General features: G+C 43.3%; 1 protein-coding gene across 5 annotated transcripts in view; it reads right to left on the bottom strand.

Moving 5' to 3' along the window:
• The window catches only part of SORBS2 (sorbin and SH3 domain containing 2), a 162,713-nt gene that overhangs the window by 25,174 nt on the left and 113,268 nt on the right, over nucleotides 1-24,271 (bottom strand). The window contains exons 12-21 of one of the 5 annotated variants that reach the window (XM_054720115.1): nucleotides 22,833-22,991; nucleotides 22,054-22,137; nucleotides 20,288-20,344; nucleotides 15,566-15,615; nucleotides 12,232-12,419; nucleotides 8,060-9,634; nucleotides 5,135-5,223; nucleotides 3,200-3,246; nucleotides 420-534; nucleotides 190-318 (exon numbers count right to left, since the gene is read on the bottom strand). In XM_054720115.1, coding sequence (XP_054576090.1) covers nucleotides 190-318; nucleotides 420-534; nucleotides 3,200-3,246; nucleotides 5,135-5,223; nucleotides 8,060-9,634; nucleotides 12,232-12,419; nucleotides 15,566-15,615; nucleotides 20,288-20,344; nucleotides 22,054-22,137; nucleotides 22,833-22,991 — 2,493 coding nt within the window. The remainder of the gene's footprint in view (nucleotides 1-189; nucleotides 319-419; nucleotides 535-3,199; nucleotides 3,247-5,134; nucleotides 5,224-8,059; nucleotides 9,635-12,231; nucleotides 12,420-15,565; nucleotides 15,616-20,287; nucleotides 20,345-22,053; nucleotides 22,138-22,832; nucleotides 22,992-24,271) is intronic. The other 4 variants (XM_054720119.1, XM_054720116.1, XM_054720117.1 and 1 more) reach the window with 4 other exon arrangements.

The following is a 24,271-nucleotide window of genomic DNA, read 5'->3' as shown; positions in this document are numbered from 1 at the left end:
GCTGCCTTGCCACAAGTTCAGGTCCATGGCGCTCAGGCCGGGGCACCCCTGGGAGGGGCAGGGGGCAGGAACAGGGCCCGGGGCAGCCCCGGGGGGTCCTCTGGCCTTTCTTTACGGAAAAACGCAGATGCTCCTACGGAAGAAGACGGCCTGGGAGATGCGCCAGCGCAGACAGCCGCTGGTGGGTACCTTTCTCAGCGACAGCTCCACGTTCGTGTCCGCGTTGAAATTGTACTTGGCGATCGCCTCCCCGATTTCTCCAGGCTGGGCCGGGGGCGGCGGCCTCGCGGGCTGTGCTTTCTCAGGGGGTGAGAGCTTCTAGGAGGAAAACAGCGGTTTATTCGGGACCCCGAGGACCTGGGAGGAGCCCCCTCCCTCCCCCCCACACCTCCGTGTGCGCAGGCGGGGCGAGGACTCACCTCCACGTAGGAGATGGGGAAGATGCCCACGCGTCCGTGGTGCTCGCCCTCGTACCAGTTCTGGTCGATTTTCCTGAGGATGTAGACCGTGTCTCCCTTCTTGAACGACAGCTCCCTGGGAGAGACAGGCTCAGATGGGCTTTTTCTCCACGAAGAGCAATTATTCCTAAGATCACTAGACCTGCATCCGCCTGGGAAATAGACTTCCGGTACCTGACCCATTGTGCGCCCTAAGCGTCTATGGACCAACTTTAAGATCTTTTTTTTTTGCGTGTGAGAATTTTCAGCTGAAGATATTCCAGAACACCCGAATTGTGAGTCATATATCTAGTTTTAGAATATTCATTGCAAATTGATTAAAAAAAATATATATTTTATTGATTTTTTACAGAGAGGAAGAGAGAGGGATAGAGAGTTAGAAACATCGATGAGAGAGGAACATCGATCAGCTGCCTCCTGCACATCCCCTACTGGGGATGTGCCCGCAACCAAGGTACATGCCCTTGACCGGAATCGAACCTGGGACCCTTCAGTCCACAGACGGACGCTCTATCCACTGAGCCAAACCGGTTTCGGCGCAAATTGATTTTTTTAAAAAAGAAAATTAAATTCAAAATATCATGGTGTGTAGGGATGGCTCCCGTTTTGGACACGTGGCAGTTATAAAAAAAACAAACCTGTCCAGCCCAGTGGGATAAGGATTTTCCTTACAAATTCTTAGGATTTGCTTACAACATTATACCTTTGGAAATGTGATTTTACCTCGTTTTCCTGTTTAGCAATTGAGACATTACATTGGACGAGTTCCATAGCTGGATTTTTAAAAATTAAATACATTTCATGTATTAGGTAAATAAAAATAGCTTTTGAAATAGATATTTATTTAAAACAGGTACCCATCTCTCGCCTGTTAGATGTTAGGCATGAAAAGCGCTCCCGTCTAGGCACTGATGGAAATGAGTTAAAAGTGAGGCTAGCCCTTCCGGAACTTTCAGAGCTGGCTGGGCGTGGGAGCCTTTGAAAGTTGCCCGAGTCGGCCAGAACCTTGACTTTTGTTGCAAATAGGTCATTGCGCAGGGATGATGAGCAACAGCTCTATGTACACGAGAGCAGAGCAAGAGGAATGCGACGAAGCTGCACTAGATATATTTATTTATGGTGGGAGGGGAACATTTTTCTCTTCCTAAAAGTGAGGGCTGTCTTCCATGGTGACCATTGAACCTGCTTCTCTGAGGCGTACACCATTAGGTTTGGCTGGTTTAGGAGGAGCTTTAGGGGAGGGGTGGTGCGGCAAACCCTCAGGTCTGTTGTTGATGCCCCCACGGGCGGCCGGTGGAAGAGCAGGCTTCCCTGAGCCTTTGCTAACCTTGGACTGTCACAAAGAGGAAATGAAATTCACGTGTTCTGTATCGTTATTTTATAAAACCGACTTGCCTCCTCCAATGGTCACACTAGATTCAAAGAACAGTAGTAGTGAGGACCAGAGTATAGTAGACACAAAGCAGATGTTACTTCTCTAATAATAATTTTAAAAATGTGAGCTTTTCTTTTAGGAATATATATATTTTTTAACACCAGATTTAAGCCATGTTCGACATCTTAATTTCTAAATAGCGTTTTTCTTATTTGGCTCATTCCCTATCTCAGCAGCCGCAGCCAATTCTGAATGATTTTATGTTCTCTCTGTCTTCTACTACAGACAGACTCTGGAACAAAGAATTTACATAATATGCATTTTCATGAATAAATATTTGGATCATTGCATATTGTATTGAATATATATTACTATATATTCAGTCTAAACTACACAGTGTAATTTTATGCCAGTTTACAATGAATTTAATATCTTGAATTCTAAGAGAGACTGAAGTTTCTTAAATAAGGTCTGGGCACATGGGCCACTGTGAGGTGGCAGACTCCCTCTCATTTGAGCCAACTCATGTACCTAGTTCCTGCTCTGACTTTCCTCCACCACATGCCCAGCTGATGAACAAGAGCCTAAAGAAAAAAGGGAAAGGAAGTATTGCAACACAGGAGTATGAAAACACCAATACCAAAGGCCACAGGAGAGAATGTTGCTCAGACTCGCTGAGCTTTTTTTTTTAAATATATTTTTATTGATTTCAGAGAGGAAGGGAGAGAGAGAGAGAGAGAGAGAAATAGAAACAAACATCAATGATGAGAGAGAATCATTAATTGGTTGCCTCCTGCATGCCCCCTACTGGGGATTGGTCCTGAAACTCGGGCATGTACCTTTGACTAGAATTGAACCCAGGACCCTTCAGTCTGCAGGCTAACGCTCTGTCCACTAAGCCAAACCAGAATCGCTAAGCTTTGAGTGTTGATACATGGAGATTTTATGGTGGGAATCTGTGCACAGTTCTAGCCTTCAACCCCGCAAACTGTCCTTGATTTAGTTGGATAAATAAATGTTATCAAATTCTCACAGGAAGTGTTAATTACTCCCCAACTATTTTTACTTCATCTTGACACAAAAATTCGAAAAGCAAAGATGCTTAATTTCTTTTTTTTGTTTCACCTACCCATTTGAATTCTTTGTACTGTAATATGTTTAGTGTAGTTTAAAACTCAATGATTCTCAACTAAACTCAAAATGAAAATAAAATTACCCACATCCCAGTTAATTCAGAAGGAACCATTTAATTAGAGTGGATTGCTGAATTATTTGAACATGTCCCATTGCAATATTTATCTCTTAAAGTATTATTAAAATGTATAAAGCCAACTTAAATCATATGATGAATACTTATCTTACTTACTTAGATGTCTGAGCCTTAAAATCATAAACAGCTTTTGCAGGCAATTTCTGGAAAGGAAGGAAAATGATTAGCACTAACTTAAAATGTTGGTTTTTTTTACAAGAAAGCAGTTTCACAGGAATTAAAGAGAAGTGAAACCTCAAGGAATGATTAAAAATATATAATGTAAATTCTATATGCAATTTATGAATAAATCAATCAGTTCTTTATTTAGACACTTAAGCTATAGCAGGAATATAATAGATGGTTTATTCACCATAACTATTGAATGTCATATTTCATCTTAGCAACTAAGGTAGATGAATGTCATAATCCTATATAATAAAAGCCTAATATGCTAAGAGTCTGGTTGTAAAGTCGTCCGTTCAACCAATCAAAGTGTAATATGTTAATGATATGCTAAGGCCGCTCAACCACTCACTATGACATGCACTGACCACCAGGGGGCAGACGCTCTGACTGGTAGGTTAGCTTGCTGCTGGGGTCTGGCTGATCCGGACTGAGCGATACAGGCGGGACACACCCTGGAGCCCTCCAATAGCCCCTTCTCCCCCCCCGCGGGCCCCACCCCTGATGAGCCCCCATTGGGGTAGGCCAGCCGGACCCCACCAGTGCACGAATTTGTGCACTGGGCCTCTAGTAGGGGAATAAAATACCTGCAGAGGATTCTGTCCCAGGTATAATTTTGGCTGTAAACAAGGCATTTCCTGGGATAATTGTGGAATCAGTTATCTATGTCTAATGTATTGGCATAGCTCCGTCTGAATCATAATAAAAGGACTGGTGAAAGTTGGGAAGGAAGTCATCATCCCTTTTTCTAAACACTTATGAACATAGTAGCACAGAAACATTAGCCCAGTTATCACTGGGAGGCTAGTTAGTGGCCAACAGTATAGGCTGGATGATCTTGCATTCCCTGGAGGATTCAGGAATTCTTCAGCACCTGGTAAATCGGCCACTCATCTTTTAGTCATGACATGTGACGTATGCTCCCCATTAAATTTTGGGGGACCACAGATCTGACTGGGGCACCGGTAAGCTGGCTACTCCAGCTCTTCCTTCCCTACTTCCCAATGAATCCCTTACCCCACTCTTTTCCCTATGGTTCTGGTGAGCTTTAGGCAGCCTGGACCATTCTTGACTTCTTTTGGCTGGGCGTCCCACGGGCACAGGACTCTATCAGACACCTATAGAGATACTCCTGGAGGGGCTGCCAGTCCAAGACCAGCCTTCAGACCCCACAAGACCCTCATGGCTCCAAGGTAGTGTGAGCCAGAGCTCCAGGCCTGGCTCAGGGCATTGGTCAAGAGCTAGTGAGTAGGTGGTTCCCAGGGACAGTGGTTTTTTAAAAATTCTTTATTGTTGAAAGTATTACATATGTCTCCCTTTTCTCTCATTGACCTCTCCCAGCCTGCTCCCGCTCCTGCACAGGCCCTTAACTCATCTCCCCTCCCCCCCCACTATTGTCTGTGTCCATTGGTTATGATTTTTTGCATGCATACAAGTCTTTTGGTTGATCTCTTACAGGGCAGTGGTTTTTGAGGGACCCTCACCGACAAAAGTAGGCCAGCAACAAATATCTATATAGCCTTTGTATTGATTTGCAACATGGTTGACCTAGGGCTCTCCATACATCACTGGACCAGGAGTTTGCAGATGCTTTTAGACCACGACTGTTCATTCATGGGTGTGAGGTCCAGATGCACAGAGGTCTCACTGTCACAGCTGGACCGCAGCTGGGGCTGATCTGCAGCTGGGGGCAGAACACAAACTCTCCAGTCCTTTGCTCGGGCTCCAGGGAAAATGTTCTACGTTTCTCCATTGTCATTTTTATGGTTTTAGTCTGTGTTCTTTACTGGTTTTGGATGTAACTTTGACTGGCAACATTTTCTGGTATCTTACTGACAAAAACTTAAATGCTATTGAACAAACTACCTCTTTTTCTGGAGTTCCTCTTCTTTCTCTCGGTGCACTCCTCCCCAAGTCAGTCACAGTGGACGCGTAACTTCTAGGGGACTCGCGGTCTATTGGAAAGGACAGGGCCAGTGAGCACCCACCTATTCAATGCAGACGTGTTTAGCCATTTTCCCTGGTGACAACTATTTCCCCCCTTAAATATGGAGAGACACCACAATGGAGAACATGGGTACGAAACGCATAGGTAATCATACAGTTGTGACATTAGACACAAAAACAGAGCATTTCAAAAGGAAAACTACCTGAGGTTGCAGGAGGATTATAGTCGTACCTATAAATAAAACTGTTGCATTGCTGATATAATTATACAGCAGCCTGCAGGCCGGAAAGTTCATAGTTGGCAGGAATTTGTCATCTCAAAGACTTTTTACTATTTTCTATTTCTATTCTTTTTGCCTCCAACTTATAATGACTATTTTAAGGCCTAGAGAAGATGGAGAATAACGCCAATGTACAGAAATGGAGACATTTTGTGGAACAACAATTTAAGAATGTAGTAAAGAAAAAGAAACTATGATGATGACATAACTACGGTCATGTCCATTCTCTCCCTCTCTCTGTTTTTAAATATTTATTGAGACTTGAGATGTCATCTTGAGGCTTAATGCTAAAAGGGCCTTATTTCTGTTCTTTCGTTGTGCTCAACTTAGCTTATCAGAAAGTAAATATTTATTCCAAGAAACAAAGGGATAAACATTCTCTAAACAGAAAGTATCACAGCTGTTGCCAAATTGCTTATGAAATAGTGAATTGTTTTTGTTCCCCTTAAAGCAAAGTACAAATAATTAGTTACTTTACAGAATTATGATTGCAAGGATCTCTTAATGGTATCTTATACCTTACACATTTATATGTGGAAATGTAACTAAAAGTATCCAGTGGCCTATGTTATAAAATTTTACCAGTATAACTGGATCAAAATTTGTAAATTCTTTCTCTTATGCCTTTAATAAATGTAGTTATATTGAATAAGAAGATGCAGAATATATTAAATAAATCCATCTGTAAAAGGATGAGAAATACCTATTTATAAAAAGAAAACATGGTCTAAAGGTTTTCACTACTTTGATGACAAGGAAGAATTGTCCACTGATAGCAGGTGGGATGTCAGTTACATGACAGATAAAGATAAATGCCTAACTCTCCGTGAGGTGTGGAGTCTCTAGGCTTAGCAAGGTAACCTGGAAATAATATTTCAGGTAAACTTAACCAGTTATTTTCATGAATGCTAGAGGTTTACGTGCAGTATTTTTTTCATTGTAAATTAATATATTTTTATGATCATAGGGCTCTCATAGTGATCATAAATTTTAAATTACTTTTGCTAAACACAACTGGAAAAGTAAATATTTTAATAAAATACAAAATACCCTTTAAATGCATTGTAAAGCCCTCTGAACTCATGCCTTACTGATAGCACATACTCTATCGGCATATAATGTTGAGTGTTGATTAAACTAGGATTTTGAATAACTGGAAAAGGTAACTAATTTATTAAAAAATTAGATTCTGACATGGCTCAATCAGTGAAAATTTCAAATTGTAGACATTGATTTTGAAAATGCTAATTTATTGTTTTTGAATCATGTTACATAGTATAAGTAGAGCGAAGATAAATACTAATAATATAGTAAAGTTGTGCAATGAGAATTAATAAGTGAGCCATATATTAAATTAATATGAAGCTTGCATTATGTCTTTTTTTTGCCTATAGAGATATAGTCTATATTACAAATTCTGAAGTGTTAGGAGTTTAAATCTGTTAGTGCTACCTTCTCTCTACATGACCTTGGTCAAATTTATTGTCCTCTCTGTGTCTCAGTTTCCTTCATTGTAAAACAGTGCTTATAATGATCCCTATCACCTAGTTCTATGCCACTGTTAACTGGATAATGTATGTGAAACATTTTGCAATGTCTGGTGATCCAACTTCTTAAAATCTACATAGAAAACAGTTGCACCTTAAGGATTAATGAAAACAATGGTATAAAAATATCAAAACACTTCCTGCTTTTCAGTTACATAAACCTCAAAAAAAAATTTTCTGCATCCGAATTTGCTATCTGTCCTTGCGTTGCCACTTCAAGGTGATAATCCAGCTATGAAAACAGAGTTGAGAGTCTCTTTTAGCCTAAATGGTCTAATTCTAATGTCAGTATAGGATTATTGTAGCAGAAATAGAAAATAGATAAATTAAGCAATGGAATGGAAGAGAAAATGAATACTCTGAGTGATGGAAAGGAGACTGTTATATATACATACAACTTAAAGATACATTCACAAAAATTTTACCCTAGTCGTGTCCTTTAAGTGGAGGAAGTTATTAAACAAATCCTAGTCTCTTGTAATCATCCATCAATTACTTTGCTACGTATTTCAGTTTTGCTTCCTGAGTATTTTGCTGTAGTACCTTCTATATAGAATGGAAGCAAATTACTTATTGAGTGAATGACTACAAAGTTAAAAAAAATCCAGGAAAAAACTAGTTACTAGTTAAGAGCTAGTGCAAAGGTGTTAATCTCTTAAGGAGACTGCTAGTCAATTACAGGGTATCTCAACATCTTTTAAAACTGGTAACGTGTTTAATTTCTTGTTGCGTTGTAACTGACAGTTGTCTCAACCCTAACATTAAGCTACAAAACCACTTTCCCTTTCAATTTCGAATGAGTAAATTTTTGTGAACTGGTGATCACGTCAAGCCACACACACACCACGTCCAACCATCACATGGAAAAATGAGAACTCCGCGGTGAGGCGCATGTGCACAGCGATGGTGCCGGGTGGGCTCACAGCTCAGGAAGGATGAGATGTGGGAATGGAAAACGACAGAGCTGGAGGGTGGGCATCGGAACCACGAGGAGAAACAAAGAAAGGCTCGTCCACCTTGCAGACCCAGGGCACTGTCGAGGTCTGGGTGGTAGTTGTTATTGGTGTCCATGTCTTGGAGAGAGGCACTGTGAGGCATCCTCCCACAGTCGTTCTGGTACCATGGACAGTGGGTAGCACCATCTGGGGGCAGCGGGTGGCAAGGCTGGGGCATGGGGCTCCTTCTGAGAGCTCTCAGCGATGAGTTCCTTTCGGGGACGTCCGGCAGCAGCTCACTGATCAGACGGTGCAATATACTGTTGTCCGGCAAACTCCCCCTTCTCTTTTCAGCCTTAATTTGGTCACAGATGTCCTTAAGGGCGGAGTCCAGAGCCTCGAACACGGCCGTTTTGCACTTTGCCTTTTCCGTCTGTTTTTTGGGCGTCGGATGCTTTTTCCTCCGGAAAGGCACGGGGCTGACGAGAAAGGCAAGCTTCGAGAGGCCGGGGTCCGGGTCCTGTCTCCTGGGCTCCTCGGTGCTGTCGTGTTTCGCTCGTTCGTGTTTGCGCATCGTGGTGAAGCGGGTGTACGAGGCAGGGCACCTGCCTTTGCAGGAGCTGACGAGGTGCCGGTGATGGTGATGGTGATGGTGATGGTGGCTGGACCCGTAGAAGCTTTCCGAGGATGTGAAGGAGAAGTGGTCGAAGTCGCTCTCGCTGCAGAAGGATGAGCCCTCGACGTGAATGTAGTCGCTGTGTTCGGACACCACCCCGTCTTGGTCGCTGTCGGAAAGCTCCAGCTGGGCTCTCGGGGCCTCGTCGCTGGTGACTTCGATGTGGATGGGCACCAGGCTTTTAGACGTGTAGCTCCGTGGTCCGGGACGAGGGCGCCTGCTCGGATTGTCTTCCTCCAGCAGAGACTCGATGGAGAACCGCCTGGTGGGGCAGAGCCCAGGGTGCTGCGGCTCGAGGGCCGCCGGGGAGAGCATCTCGTCCCCCAAGTTGGGCATGGACTTGGACTTCTGAATCAGCTTCTCAAACTCCGAGATGCGGGTGGGGACCATGTCCCTGGGCACCTCGTCGGCGGAGGACTGGCTCCATCCGGGGAGCAGGCCCCGGGCGTGCGGCTCCTTTTCGTACTGCAGGATCCTCGACTTCACGGAGCACATCACCTCGGAGCTCATCAGGTCCTTGCGGTTGATGCGGTGCATTTTCTTGTACATTTTCAGGAACCCCGGGGCGTTGTGGGCCGACCTGTGGCGGAGCCGGGACCTGCCGCTGGCCCGGGGCTCCTGGAGGTAGGGGGATGCCCACGGCCCCGGGCAGCCCTCCTTGGCGTCCTCTTCGCAGAGCAGGGAGCCCATACTCTCCGACTTGGTTTTGGGGTCGGGGAAGCCACCGCAGTCGTCGCTCAGGAGGTCGTCGCAGCTGCGGGACTTGATTTTGGGGGACACGGCCTCTTCGGTGCTGCTCCAGACCTCGGCGTTCTGCCGGGCCATCTGCCAGCCGTTTTTGAAGGCCAGGGCCCGCTGCGAGTCGCGCGGGACGTCCAGGTGCTGTCTGTACGTGGGACAGCCGTCTAGCTCCTGGCAGGCGCTGCCGCGGGGCCCTGAGCAGCTGCAAAGGGGTGCACACATTTTGCTATCATCCCCACCTTTTAATCCAGAGCAGCGTGGCGGGAGAGAGACGTGTGAAGAGGTTAAAAGTTTCACAGAGAGGAGAACATGTCAGTTAGCATCAGACAGACAGGCAGCAGGAGAAGGCAGCGGGATTAATACAGACACATGGTTACCCTCGAAGATCCCCCTCCAGAGAAAACTGTCTCATTCTAAGGCATGATACTGCTTTTGCACTGAAGGTAGCTTTAAAGATAGTAGAGTTGACAAGACCATGCATAAAATGTCATTGGTGTAGCTCCGTGGTCGGCAAACTGCGGCTCGCTAGCCACATGCGGCTCTTTGGCCCCTTGAGTGTGGCTCTTCCACAAAATACCACGGCCTGGGCGAGTCTATTTTGAAGAAGTGGCGTTAGAAGAAGTTTAAGTTTAAAAAATTTGGCTCTCCAAAGAAATTTCAATCGTTGTACTGTTGATATTTGGCTCTGTTGTCTAATGAGTTTGCCGACCACTGGTGTAGCTAATATGACCAATAGCTAGTAAGACCTATTTCTTCTATTGAATACTTCATGCATCTTTCTGCAAATATTATTTGCATCAAATATGATAGAGTATCTTATACGCTAACAGCATGACCTGGTAGCAATTTAAGGGTTTAATAATTAATGCCCCAAATGATATAGATAATCAAGTTAATAGGGTCAGGATTTAAATCTCATTTGATATATAATAATAGAAAGGCAAAGCGTAATTTATAAATTTGCATTTAATTAAAACTCCCACAACTGTCTTAGTTAATTTTTCACGGGAAAAGCTATAAGACAAAGTATTTTCCAAAATGCAAAATGAAGATGCTGTGAACTATGGCTGCTAACATTTTCCAGAGGGAAAAAAAAAAAAGAAAGAAACTAGCGTGTCTTTAAACAAAACTAACTTACCTCTTTACTCGCTCTACCTAGAACCTTTTGGTAGGCAGGTTGTCACGAGCATGGCTGGGTATATATAATGTAAAACTTTCACCACAGGTAAAAGGCATCCTGCTTTTCCCCAGGGAGGGTCTTTTTAAAACCTCATTTACCATTTGACAATAGAGAGCTCAGCAAGGCCTCAATTTGGAACATGTATGGAAAAGCTCTTTTCTTTTGCTTGGCTGAATTAACGAATAGGTAAGAGGCCAAGTCCCTCTGAGGAGACATTTTCTTCTTAGAAATAAACCTAGTGGAAGCAAATAACTCTGTTGAGCTCCTGCCTTGCAATCTTTCCAACTTCTTGGAAAGTAAACAAGCACATAAAAAGCAGATAGGTAGTGTTTGGGAAAGGAAGTTGGCTTCACACTCCCTAGGAGGAACGCACATAGCTAAATCAATCAATTCGTTTAGCTTTTGGGTGGTATCCAAGCATAAAGACTCAATGGCATTTCAGGACCTATGTGTTACCTTAAGATACTCATTTGCATCAATGAGCAGACTCTGATAAAGGCAACCTTGCTAATTTGAGGACAGGTATAAAAGGGCCTCCCCCCCCCCCCCACCCCGCCTGAGAACCTTCTGGTTAGTTTTCACAGTTTTATTAGGATATAGAGCAGAGCTGGTGTCTTCTGTCTATCCAGACTCTAGGCATCAAAACCAGCCCATCTTTTGCACGCAAACCAGCTCCCTCTCACCTTTAACTACCATGTGGCCACACTTTTAGTGTCTGCATTTGGTAGATGTGGTGGAATCGGTGCTATTGCACGGAAGCTCCTGTGAGAGGTCGCTTTCTTCACACATTTTAGATTCCTTCTCGGTTCTGTCTCAACCCCAGGAGGTGGGAGGAGACTGTGGAGCCCCAGATTTGGTATAGACCCGGGTGCCTAGCGACGCTGGTTCAGTCCTCAGTCTCCCTCTTAGCAATATCCCTGTTACGGTGGCACTGGTGCACGCAACAGGATTTCAGGGACTTGAAGGAGTAACGTGCCCCCTCTCAGCACAACTCGCAGAATTCCGGAGAGGAGACAGGTCATATGGAAAAAGGGCTTGGTGGTGTCTAGGTTTTCTAATTATGGCTGAAAACCAGTTAGTTTTACCACCGTGCCGTTATGGATTGAACACGGTATTGAAGGATATTCTACTGTATATATGCATATTGACCGAAATAGAGAGCGGGTGATTAAAGAAATGACTTCACAGGTTAGACAGATTTTATCAGGAATTAAATAATAATAATAAAAGCCCAATTTGTTTTAGGCAACAATGTTCTCTATTGCTACTTCTACTTCCTATTCTATAACTTCGATGAATTTTGCTAGTTGTAGAACATTAGAAAAAGTTGGTAATATGCAAATGTTTGTAAATGTAATCCTTTAATAGCCTGCCGGTAAATTATTTGATACTTTGAATTTGTCCCCTCCCCCCCAACAAAAACACCCCAAAATGATATATTTGGAAGGAAAAAAGCATTAACAGAGGATAGACTCCTTTACGCCACTTGGATGGCTCAACCTGAGTTAGTCTGTGTAGGAAGAAAGCTATTGTTCCAAAAGTTCATCGAAATGCTATCTCTGGATAGTTAGTTATCCCTGGACCAGCGTTCACAGGGAACTCCAGCTTAAAACATCTACTAGTAACGTGCTTACATTTCTATTTATGGCTGTTTACCTTTTGCTCTGGATGGGGAGGAAGGGGAAGAACTAATGAAAGACTGGGTCAGGGTGGCGCTTGATCCCGGGAGGTCCGCCCGGCCGGGGCTGGTCCTGCTCGCCCTTGGGTCCCCCAGGCCCCTCGGCTGCCCCACGGCTGGCTCGCTCTTCCTCCTCTTCCTGAAGTCACTGGCCAGGCCTGCAGAGCTGCAAGAAGGAATCACTGCAGTTTGGTTGGTGTTGGAGGGGGGTTAACGTGAACCAGAAAGACGGGTGGGATATGCTAGCAAGTGTTATAACTCTTCTCCCCCACCCCCCAAACTGCATTTTTAGGAATTTATTCCTTGATATTAAACACTATCCTATATAATAAAAGGGTAATATGCAAATCGACTCTAACAGCAGAACGACTGGGAACGACCAGTCGCTATGATGTGCACTGACCACCAGGGGGCAGACGCTCAATGCAGGAGCTGCCCCCTGGTAGTCAGTGCACTCCCACAGGGGGAGCTTTGCTCAGCCACAAGCCGGGATGATGGCTGCGGCGGTGGCAGGAGCCCCTCCCGCCTCCGTGGCAGCGCTGAGGATGTCTGACTGTGGCTTAGGCCCGCTCCCGCATTGGACATCCCCCGAGGGCTCCCGGGCTGTCACAGGGATGTCTGACTGCCAGCTTAGGCCCAGTCCCCCAGGGAGCAGGCCTAAGCTGGCAGGTGGACATCCCTTGAGGGCTCCTGGACTGTGAGAGGGCGCAGGCTGGGCTGAGGACCCTCCTCCCCAAGTGCACGAATTTTCGTGCAGAGGCCTCTAGTTTCTTTATAATTGTCACTTAAAAAAATAGACTATTTTTAGAGCAGTTTTAGGTGATTGGAAAGTATAGGGAGTCTCACATATACCCATCATACAGCTTCCCCTATTATTGACATCCTTTATTAGTGTGGTACATTTGTCACGGTTGGTGAACTATATTGTTACATTATTATTAAATGTAATTAAAGTCCACGGTTTACATAGGGTTTATGTTTTGTCTTTTCTGGAATGCCATATAGTTGGAACCAACAGGATGTAGCCTTTTCAGATTGGCCTCATTTTCAGATTGGCCTCGTTCATTTAGCAATATGCCTTTAAGATTTTCTCCCGTCTTTTTATTTTATTTTATTTTTTGGCTGATAGCTCATTTCTTTTTATTGTTGAATAGCATTCCCTTATGTGGTTGTACCACAGTTTACCCATTCAGCTATTGAAGGGCTTCTTGGTTGTTCCAAATTTGGCAATTATAAACAAAGCGGATTTTTGTGTGGATATGAGTTTATAATCATCTTTTTGAAAAAGTTTTTGTAAAAATCCTCACCTGAGGATATTCCCCCCCCCGCCCCCACTGATTTCTAGAGAGAGTGGGAGGGAAAGGGGAGAGAAGCATCGATGTGAGAGAGGCACATTGATTGGTTGCCTCCCACAGGGGCCCCTACTGGGGGCTGGGGGACTTGCAACCGAGGTACGTTCGCTTCGATTCCTTGACCAGGAATCAAACCTGGAACCCTTCGGTCTGCAGACCGAGCAACCGGCCAGGGCTTTCATCTTTTAAAGTAAAAATACTCCAATTAGTGTAATATGTTATGACGGACAATCCAGTCTTATGCTTTGTATTGTCTACTGTTCCCTAGAAGGAAGCATTCCAACAGCACGGATAATCCAGAGGAGGGAGGCCAGGACAGGGGAGGACTGGGAAAGAGGCCGACACCTGACGAGACAAGCTTCTTACCTCAGCGCTTCCCTTCGGCTCTTCCTAATAACCTTAGGAACCTTACACTGCAACCCCAAGATTTTCCCATTGAAGTAATCAATGACCAGTGATCTGGTCAGCAAATAGACTAGTAAAGTGTCCTTTCACCCAGTCGTATTCAGTGGTGTCAGCAGTCTTAGTGGCGGGACGTTTTTATCCTGGTTCTCGGTCTGAGTATGTAACTCAAGACAGTGAGCGGAGACACCCGTCACACAGCCCGCTGTCTGCCACGCTGTTGGCTACAATGGCATGGACGGCGGTGCAAAAGCGCACCAGCTCCTCCAGGCAGCAGAATGCTGCGCTGACAGGTGGGCTTACCCAGCCCACAGGGTTCTCACTGTTTTATCAATGAGTAAATCTCTGTTTTATCAATGAGTCAATGGAGCACGCTGGCTCTGCCAGCACAGACGGGGAGCAGACCTCGGAATCTGCCTGCACTCCTCCGAAGAGGGCGCCTTGTCTTCTCCTGGACCTGTTTTGCTGTCGTTAGTCTGCACTGTGAGGGTCTGCGTGTCTACAGCAATCCTCACGCCAGATCAGAACGCTGAAATTCAGCCATTTTAGGTGCAGGTGTGGATGGAGAAGGACATAAAAGGAGGGGCTGGGGAGCTCCTTTCTTAGTGACACGAACGTCATTGGATGGCGCTCGTGAGCCCAGTTTACAAAGTCTTCTACTTACGTTGAGAGAAATCTAGAGAAGGGCAAATGAATGTTACGAAAATATGTGTTGTTGATGATAAAGTGTGGCTGGGAGCTTGAAGTATTCAATAATGCTGTTGAACTGTGTCTGAATTTCTGTAGTATTTTAAAGTAATATGATATACAAAGCCCACAAACAGAACGTACCCCGGTAGACTTTTAAGGCAGAACTAGTGGTTACAAGCTATTTTGGGTCAGTTTTACTTTGTCTCTGCTTCTTGTCAAGTGTGTAAACTTAGTAAGTTATGGAGCCTAAGTGTCAGCGTACTCAGGGATAAAAAGGGGGTAATGGAACTTAAGTCACAGTGGTGTCTTCAGGATTGAATATGCCTGTGTACTTAGAATGCTTGGTATATAGTGTAAGTCCTTATTTATTGGCAGTAACAGTAATTCTAATTTGTGTGGTAAGAGTATAATGAACACATATGTGTTTTGTAAAATTTTTCAAATATACAGGGATAGGCAACAGAAGTTTTCAGGTGTGGGTATGCAAAACAATTTTTTTCTGTGTTATTATTTATTCTTGTGTTATTTATTTGTATTATAACTGTCAGCCTACTTTTCCCCACTCCTGTATTAAGTGTGTCATATAACAATATTGAACATTAGATGTTTATAATCTCCATTTAAAGATATGGTTATAGAAGAGGAGGGAAGGGAAGAATTTCTCAGACTGTAAAGGAGTCCAGAAATATTTCACTTGGTTTTTACAAATTCTTGAATATGATCATGTAAAATGATGCAGAAACAAAACAACTTCATGAAGTATGGTACGTAAAATAAAAACATGATGTGTAATCCTCATTGCTGTTTCACTGAAAGAGAAAGGACTGGTACACAAAATTCCAGTTGCATAATGTAATAACATTCTTACCTACTGGGTCTTTCCAGGCTTCTGTCTATAGAGGATTGATACAAGGAGGCCTGTTAAGATAGAAGAATAGTACCGTGAAAAAATTATATTTTTTCCATGAACATTAAATTAGATATGCTACAAAGGATATTGCCAAAGTTGAGATTAAAAATAGCATTTATTATGATCAGAAAAATGTCTCCCCCAAAAGAAATCATGCCACAGGGTTTCTACTTTCTTCCCATCTATTGCTTTCTCTTCTGATTTACCTAACTGTATTGCTCTGTTTTACTCAAATTACAACCTAAACACTGCCTGGGAGAAAAAAAAGAAAAATCACTAACTGTTCCTTATGTTGGAAATCGGCTATAAATAGAAATTTCCTACATAAAGGAATGGTTTGAAGATTTAAAAAAAACTTTTTAGTCATTCAATCCTTATAAAGCATAAACTTTTTAAAAATAAATTTTTGTCATGTTGCAGGTGTTATCTTTAAAACCTAAGATTTAAGCAGAACTTGAGACATCTTTCATCTGTCAACACAGACATAACATTTTAATAAAAACCACAGAATCTGGCTTGAAAATAAACTAAACTACTGGTACTCAAATCAGGTACAGATTATTACATCTTTCAAATAGTTAACTATCTTTCAGGTTAATTTATAATAAATGATTTAATGAATCAATATATAGCCTTAAAAAAAGTTGACTTTTAACATTTTGATCATAAAATCAACTCTTAGCTGTCCATGGTTGGAGGAACTAAATACTGATAAATAATTCCAAATGCTTATTATACACACCATTTTCATGCTCCATTCTGAACAGTATAGTGAAATAGATATTAAGCAAAAATGTTACATAAGAATTTTTCACTTCCAATGGCCATCCACTGGAATAATTGCTAAACTATCTAAAAGGTAAGAGAGAATCAGACTCTAGAATGCTGGAGGTGACACTGATATCTAGAATGTATAGGAAAATGTATATTAAATAGTCATGGCTTTGGTCCTATTTGATTAATTCTTTGTCACAAATAAACTGGTCTGATGAAGAACTGAAATTCTAGTTTGAAAATATTCTTCTATATGAATGTCTAAAAATGTTAGCCAGAAATGCAGAATTTGACACATTTTATCTTCAGTTCTTACCTATAAGAAATATTTTACTAGATTAAAACCTTCTTAGTGGAAATTGAACACTTGCAGAACTATTTCTATAACTGTAGTTTCTATTTGTAAATTAGCACCAATTAAACAGTTAAAATATCAGTATATAATTTTGAGATTCTTTGTGTAGATCAGTCTGACAAACCCTTTTATGAAGCAGAATCTAAAATTGCTTCTATTAAGTAATATTTTCTTTTAAATCCATCTTACTAAATGAGAATGGAATCTTGCCCAGAAATAAACAAAAGCATCCTCTGCAAGAGAATAGTCCCCCATGGTAGACAGAAAAAAATCATATTGTAATAATTTTAGTTCCTAAAAAATATTCAGATTTCTAGGTTCTCAATAAATATAAACTTAGGAAAAAAAAGTTTGGTCTGCTGATGTGATAAGTTTACAAGATTATTTTAACTCAACTCTGAATCAGACACTGGAAAGGTGGAAAAATAAATACTAAGAAGGAAGACCAACAAGTAAATAAATAAGACCATGTACTTATATTTCGATTTAGGAATATTAATTCTCGGTGTTTGCAGAAGAGCGATACCCAGAAGCCTCGGAACATTGCATCTGTGTGGATGGCTCCTTTCCTGGGGCGCCCAACCACAAACCACAGTTGATCCTCAGAAAGTGTTAATTTCAGGGTACTCTTAGAACACCCCTAGAGTGGTCAGAAATTTTGGATTGCCAGCTTGGGATGAGCCTAAATAATATTGTCACATGCATTAAAACATCCTATAGGGAGTGAAGGCTCTACACTTCCTATTGTCCTAGACTTAGGCTAAGAAACTACAACAATTCCTCCTGGTGTTGGTTTTTCCACAATCCAAAATCAACTGCAATGGATTGTGTGACTTTCTGTATACTCAAAGGAAAAGGTTTAGTATTCAAAGGAAACAGTAAAAAGTCTAGGTAGATGACCAAGAGAAAACCTTGTATGAGATTGTATGAAGGGTACTCATCCTGAAATGGAAGCTGTCTCCAGAAAGGAGGCAACCTGCTTTACCTGTTATGATCGACTGGGTATTTAGATGTGACCATTATTTTAACACCCCTAAGCAAGGGTCGTTTTGATCAAGTAGAGTCACCGAACCACTCTTTCTGTTAAGTGATCATGTGATTATACGTGCCTAAAAGTCCTTATCACATTGCGGACGGATCACGAGAACTCTCGTGTTTTCTGTTCTAAAGCTTGTGGCCAATCATACTTTAAAAAGACATTAGCTTGTAAGAACATGTAATAAATAACTTCAAAATGCAATGGGTATTGAATTTTAAAGCATGCCTTTAACATTTATGTAAAACGTTTTTTGTACTCATTCAATAGAAACTTATCTGGCCACTGGGTAAAGCTAGCAATAAAACTACTGGTCGACAACGTGTTAATTATTGTTCATTAATGCCAGTTTCTCAGTTTTATTTATGGATATGTTGTTTGAGGCATGTACTAGACATTTGATAAAAGTTAGCGAAGGTAATGTCTTCTCACTTAAAATTTTTACAGAAATGTTGTACATAGATTATTAAAGTACCTTATCAAAGTATTTTTTACACTCTGAAAATAACTATGATGTGAAACTAGTAACATAGTTAATATGCTCTCAGGATCATACAACTTTCTCAATCCCAAAGAGGTAATGGCAAATCAGTTTAACCATCAGCAAAGTGCTGTTTTATGTGATTTTTATTGCCATTACCATACCAATATAGAATGCACAGAATTAAGTTTCTACTATTTTTAGCCCAAGAATTTAACGGAAATCAAGAGTTAATAAGAAATAGTATTAAGTATATAGTTTGTTTCTAAAAAATTTGAGCTCTAAATCCATCTCCTGGAAGTGCTAAGAAGTGTGGTGTAAAGGAAAGAGCCCGTAAGTGAAGGTTATGAGATCCGTTTTCTTTTTAATGTGCCACCATCTTACCGTGTGATTTTGGACATTACTTCCTAAAATCATTGAGCTCTACTTTTCTTGACCGAAAAATAAGGGAGTTGGATATGGCTATCTCTAAATTCTATTTCAGTTCTCAGTGAACCAACTGCCTTAAAAACAACCTAGGACTGACTATCTGGCCAAAATATCTGAGAGAAATATCTGACCAAATTGAATTCCAAAGTAAAATTTTGGGCCATTCATGTGCTTAATTGATACCATTTCTTCAGATGTGTAGGAAGCATAAGAATATACTTATTTTTCTTTCCAGAATATAATTGAAATTCTTTGATTTTCTTTACATTATATGCCTATTTACACACAAAAAAAAGTGTTTAGAAGTGACTGAATTCACTAACCCTGAATGTTCCTGATTACTCTATTTTACTCTTAATTGAAAGAATACCTAAATATTTGCATAACTTCTATTTACCATACACTGATGCATAGCTCAGGGGAATTGAAGCTCTGGTAAGCTGGCTATTTCCTTCTGAGACTGTACTTGCAATTCCAGTTTTTACCACTGTGTGTCAGTACTACTTCCAGCAGCACAGGCATTCCACTAGCTTTATTTTATTTTCTAGTTGCACGTATTTAACTGAGTTAAGAGTTTTCAATGAAGACGAAATATTAAGTGTTTTTATGTTTACTTAGGACCACAGAGACACTACTCTTCAAACACCAGTTTATTCCCTTCGTCCTAGCTGCTTCTAAGAGTTCTCAGAGAAGTTTATACAACTGATGTTTAGCAAGACCATCACTTTTGCTTGTGTTTGCTAACGAGTCCTAAATCTGCTTTCCAAGATATTTTATTTTTCCAAAGAGCAGGATAAAAAGCCTTGGACTCTGGATTATTTCTGCCTTTTTCATATTCCCTTTGACTAATTCAAATAGAATTTTACATTGCCGGGCATAATTTTATTTTACCTAGCAGACGGTGATGAACATTTCTAGAGAGAGATGGCAGATGCATTTCAGGTCATTCTCCAGGGGTAATCCAGGTCGTGTGTGGATTACAGGTGGAGAAGGATTAGGAATGCCTGTCCGTGTGGACCCGGAAGTTGTGACGTGTGTGCCAATTACTTGTCAGCCCAGTTCTTTTTTTTTTTTCTTTCTTAGCTTTTAAATTTTTTTTCAATTCAAGTTTACATTCAATATTTACTGTGATGCATGTCAGCCCTATTCTTGATTTTGTCTGATGCTAAAACGCATAAATTGTATTTAGGAAAATGAAACAATTACAGTACATTTTGGGACTATGTGGGGCCTAACCATCTGATTATCTAAAAACCTAAAGGGTCATTTTGCACCTCCAGGCATGATGCTCAAATGGCTCTGGTGGCATTTTAGTCCAATCAAAGCAGGTGGTCAACACTCGCACAAAGACCACTGCGCTTGGTGTTTTATGACCCCCTCCTGGATACCAGGGCTGCGCTGAGCAGTTCACCTCAGCCCACTTTTCAGAAAGAGCCCACACGGTATAATTCATGCCCAGGGAATGATACTGGTGACAACGTAACGAGGTGAAGGTAGATGTTCAAAAATAGCTTAGACACCGTGGTGAATTGTAAAACAGATGTTCGGGATCGCAGTAACAGCTCCTAAGAGAGAAATGTGAAAAAGAGAGGAATTTGTTTTTACCTCATTGGAAACACCAGGAGAATGGTCTTGAACATAGTCCAGAGCCTTTTTAGGAGGCTGGGTGTCGGTGCACACCACAGAAGCAGAGTGTAGAGATGGAATGGAGGACAGTCAATGGCAGCAAGGAATGGACATGTGGAAAAGGTGACAACAGTTAGAAATTGAGTGACGACAGCATCAGATAACACACACAGAGGGACACGCGTGGAGCGCCATGGGGGTGGCCTGGGAGGAGGAGGGCTACGCTCGTCACTAGTCTCAAGCGCTGGTGGTGGGATTAGTATATTGATAAACTCGGTTCATCAGATCCAGTTAGCACTCCTAGTCTCGGGCCGCAGAGGAATGCGAGGGCGATTAAAGGAACATGAAGGGAGCAAGTGGACACGTGGAGAGCGTGCTGGTGAGCTTCCAGGGGCGGCGGGAAAAGATGACAGGAAAATGCTGCTGGCTGAGGCTCAGAACGGAAACTGGGACAGTCCCCATAAACTGATCAACAACAAGAATACGTATCACGTAAAGCTAGAGAATTGGTTGTCTCTGAAATCAAATACATTTATGTGACTGCTTGGATACAAATGAGAAAAAAAATGGAAAAAATATTCCTCCTTATGAGGCATAGACAGTCTAGGAAAAATTCTTTGGTTTATATTTATTTACAGTCACTTTGGTCCAGTTCTAACCCAGTCTCCTTTGCATTTTAAAGGGCAAAAGGGATTACTATATGCACCCAGGAGGGAAAATGTGATGTACTATGAGCGTATAAATCAGTCTGTGATATGGCAAAAGAAAGATTGTACTCCCTGGTCTTCAGTAAAATTCCATGCGGTGTAATAAACAGTATTTTCTCTGAGAGTTCAAAATGCAGAAACACCAGTAAAAGCATCAACCATGTGGAACTGACACGCCTCCAAGGCACTGCTGTTGGGAGGTAGAGTTCCCCGGTAAAACTGGAGTTGATGAAGGAAATTGCTATTGGAGGCCTGTTGACTCTTTATACCACACAGACCGATTTCCGGAAGGTTCCCTTTGGTGGGGGTTTGGGGAGCAGGGGTGTGGTGGTGGCTCTCAGTGGCAAGACTGGAAATCATTCCTTATTTTCCCCTTTCCTTATGTCCCTGAGGGTAGAGGTGTGGTCGTCGTGGGGATATTCTGGCAGGAGGTGACAGTGGGAATTGTCCAGAGGCGTTTGTGTTGTTGTTTGTTTGGTCGATAGGACTGGGCTTGACATCTGACTCCGCCACTTACTATCTTGGGCAAATGACTTAGCCCCTCTGGGCTCTGGTTTCTTCTTCTTGGAGGGGCCTTGCGAGGGCTCCCTGGGGAAATGCCTGCAGACCCAGCCTCGCCACGTGCTTGGCGATTCTTCAGCAATGGGGGCTATGATAATAGTACTTATTATCATCAAGCCACCGTGCTCTTCTGAGCGAACTAGACCAGAGTGGACTGTAAACAAATACACAGCTCCTGCAGACCCGCCACTGTCTGGCTGCGTTAGGACAAGGCCTCTCAGCAGTTTGAATTTGCTCAGACATCAAGGGCGCCTCATGGGTGATTGGGTGGTGAAGAAACACTGCATAGCACGTGTCTGAGCACGTTTACCCATGTGGTCCAGAAATGACTGTGGGCTGAGTGGGACCAGATGTGTGCATCTAGGTACACACGCAACGTCTGTTCTCTGCGTGACGCCTGTCGCTTCTGACAGTATGTTGTGTAAGTCAAGCCGCGTTCCCCTCGTGTTCTTACAGGAAGAGTCCAGCCTCACTTACCGGCCGTCCAAACTCCAGCTCTGAAAAGAACTTATACCAGGGCTCATTCTCTAACTCTACGTCATCTGGATGTATGCGGTCAGTCTAGAGCAGATGTGAAGGAAAAGGGAAGGAAAAGGCACACTGAGCGAGGTGAGGAGGATGCTGTGTGGCATGACCCACGCGCGCATTCACACGCCAACATGCACCTGCTCTCATCCCACGCATCTCAGCCACAGAGGACAGGGGGTGGAGTAAAAGGAGTAAATCGGGGATGGAGATGAGCTTCGATGGCATGGCGAGAGCCCTGGCGATCTCCCCTGTGCCCCCTTCTGCTTTCCCTCCTTAGCCTGAGGCATCGCCCGCGAGAAACTGCCGGGACAGCGGGAAGGCGCGTGGACAGCTCACCAGCGCTTTAGCTTTAGGCCAGGCTCAGCTGTCACCGGGCAGCTCCTCTGGGGGGTGGGGGAGGGAGGATCAGCGCATCTGCCCTGGCTGGTCCCAGCGTTCAGTCTGCAGTGCAGACAGTCCACTCAGGTGCAGGAGGTGGGAGCCCGGGAAGCGGGAGGGGAGGTGGGGGGAGATCCAGGCGGGGAGGAGTGAGAGGTGCTGGAGGCAGTTAGGGGTCCATTGGCAGGAAGGCTGGGGTCTGGGTGAGGGGAAGAGGGGCAGCCAGGTGGAGGTGGAGGTGGAGGTGAGAAGCCGGTCTCTGACTGACTGTCTCCTAGCCCCTGGAGCGCAAGGACTACACCTACACGTCCTGACAGGCGTTAGGAAAGTGAAGGAAGGAGGGAGCTCACCCAGATGGGAGAGAGAGCCGGGGTGCTCGGGCTTGGTGTGGGGAGCCCGCTCCTGGGTGGAGGGGAGGGGCTACCAGTGACTTCTCCATAGGGTGACAAAGGAATCGGCTTCCGGCCGGGCTCCTGGGGAGCAGGTGTCGGAGTTGTTGGGAGAGGGGGCTGTAAGAAAGGGCGAGGAGAAACTGGTTCATTAGGCAGAGGTGCTCAAGGGGATGGAGGGGACCCTAGGGGCAGCGACTTGGGTCCTGCCTTAGGCCAGAGAGGGCGGTCCCGGGGGAACAACTTGGGATGGTCTGGACCACTGAAAAGATGTGGAGGCAAGGGGCCTCTCAGAGAGTAAAGAACAAGCACATTTTGCCCAGCTGGCATGGCTCAGTGGTTGAGTATCAACCAGGAGGTCATGGTTCGATTCCCGGTCAGGGCACATGCCTCAGTTGCAGGCTCAATCCCCAGGAGGGGGTGTGCAGGAGGCAGCCGATCAACGATTCTCTCTCATCAGTGATGTTTCTATCTCTCTCTCTCTCTCCCTTTTCTCTGAAATCAATAAAAGCAATTTTTTTTTAAAAGAAAGAAAGATCACATTTTATGAGATACCCCAAGTATCACCTTCTTCCTGCAGACCTTGAGCTATGGAAGTGGGTTTGGGTGGGGTTAGTTGTTTTATTTTTTCCACAGCACCTTGGTGGCTTAGGGCTGGGCAGAAAGTGAGGGAGAGAAGTCTACCCTTGTTTGGTTGACGCTGTAATTTAGAGAAAAAGCCAATTTACAATTGACTTGCTCCCCTTTAGTGGTTATTGTATTTAAGAGAGCGAAACGAGGAGTGTTAATATAAACTGTTGGACAAAATACATCAATTACTTTAACGAGAGCCAATTCAGCGCCAGAGCATTTATGTTGCCCGGGGATATCCCAGTGCTCTCAAGTAACTCCTGCCTGACCACACTGCTCTGGGCTCTGGATTTCTATTAAAAATGGGTGCTTAAGGCATTGCAGATGGGTTAGTCCTTCTCTGGTAATTATTACATGGAACTAATTAAACATGGTGCAATTGGGCAGTAAAATTTTAAGTCAGAAAAAGACCCCCTTGTGTCCCTAAAAGCCATTCCCCCGATCAGGGGAAGGCATATTCTTTGTAATACTGGATGCTTTGAGATAGTCTGTATTCAAGCAAAAGCCATTATTTTGAAATTAGCTTGTCAGAGTGTTTTATTGATTTCCCCCCAATAGTTTTAAAATAACATATAGCCTGTATTTATTAATCTATTATATCCAAAAGATTTTTAGAGATGTGCTTATTATTTCAATATTTTGTAATATGAGGTTATCATGGTAGCTGCAGACAGAAATAGAAAAGCTGGGACATCATAGCAAAATAGTGACAGGGTCTAAGTTATCCGGCCTGTGGAGTAATCATCATGATAAAAGCCGTGTAGTAACCC

This window comes from Eptesicus fuscus, chromosome 8 (assembly GCF_027574615.1).
Source record: "Eptesicus fuscus isolate TK198812 chromosome 8, DD_ASM_mEF_20220401, whole genome shotgun sequence".
NCBI lineage: Eukaryota > Metazoa > Chordata > Mammalia > Chiroptera > Vespertilionidae > Eptesicus > Eptesicus fuscus.
This window is presented reverse-complemented; position numbering and strand designations above follow the sequence as displayed.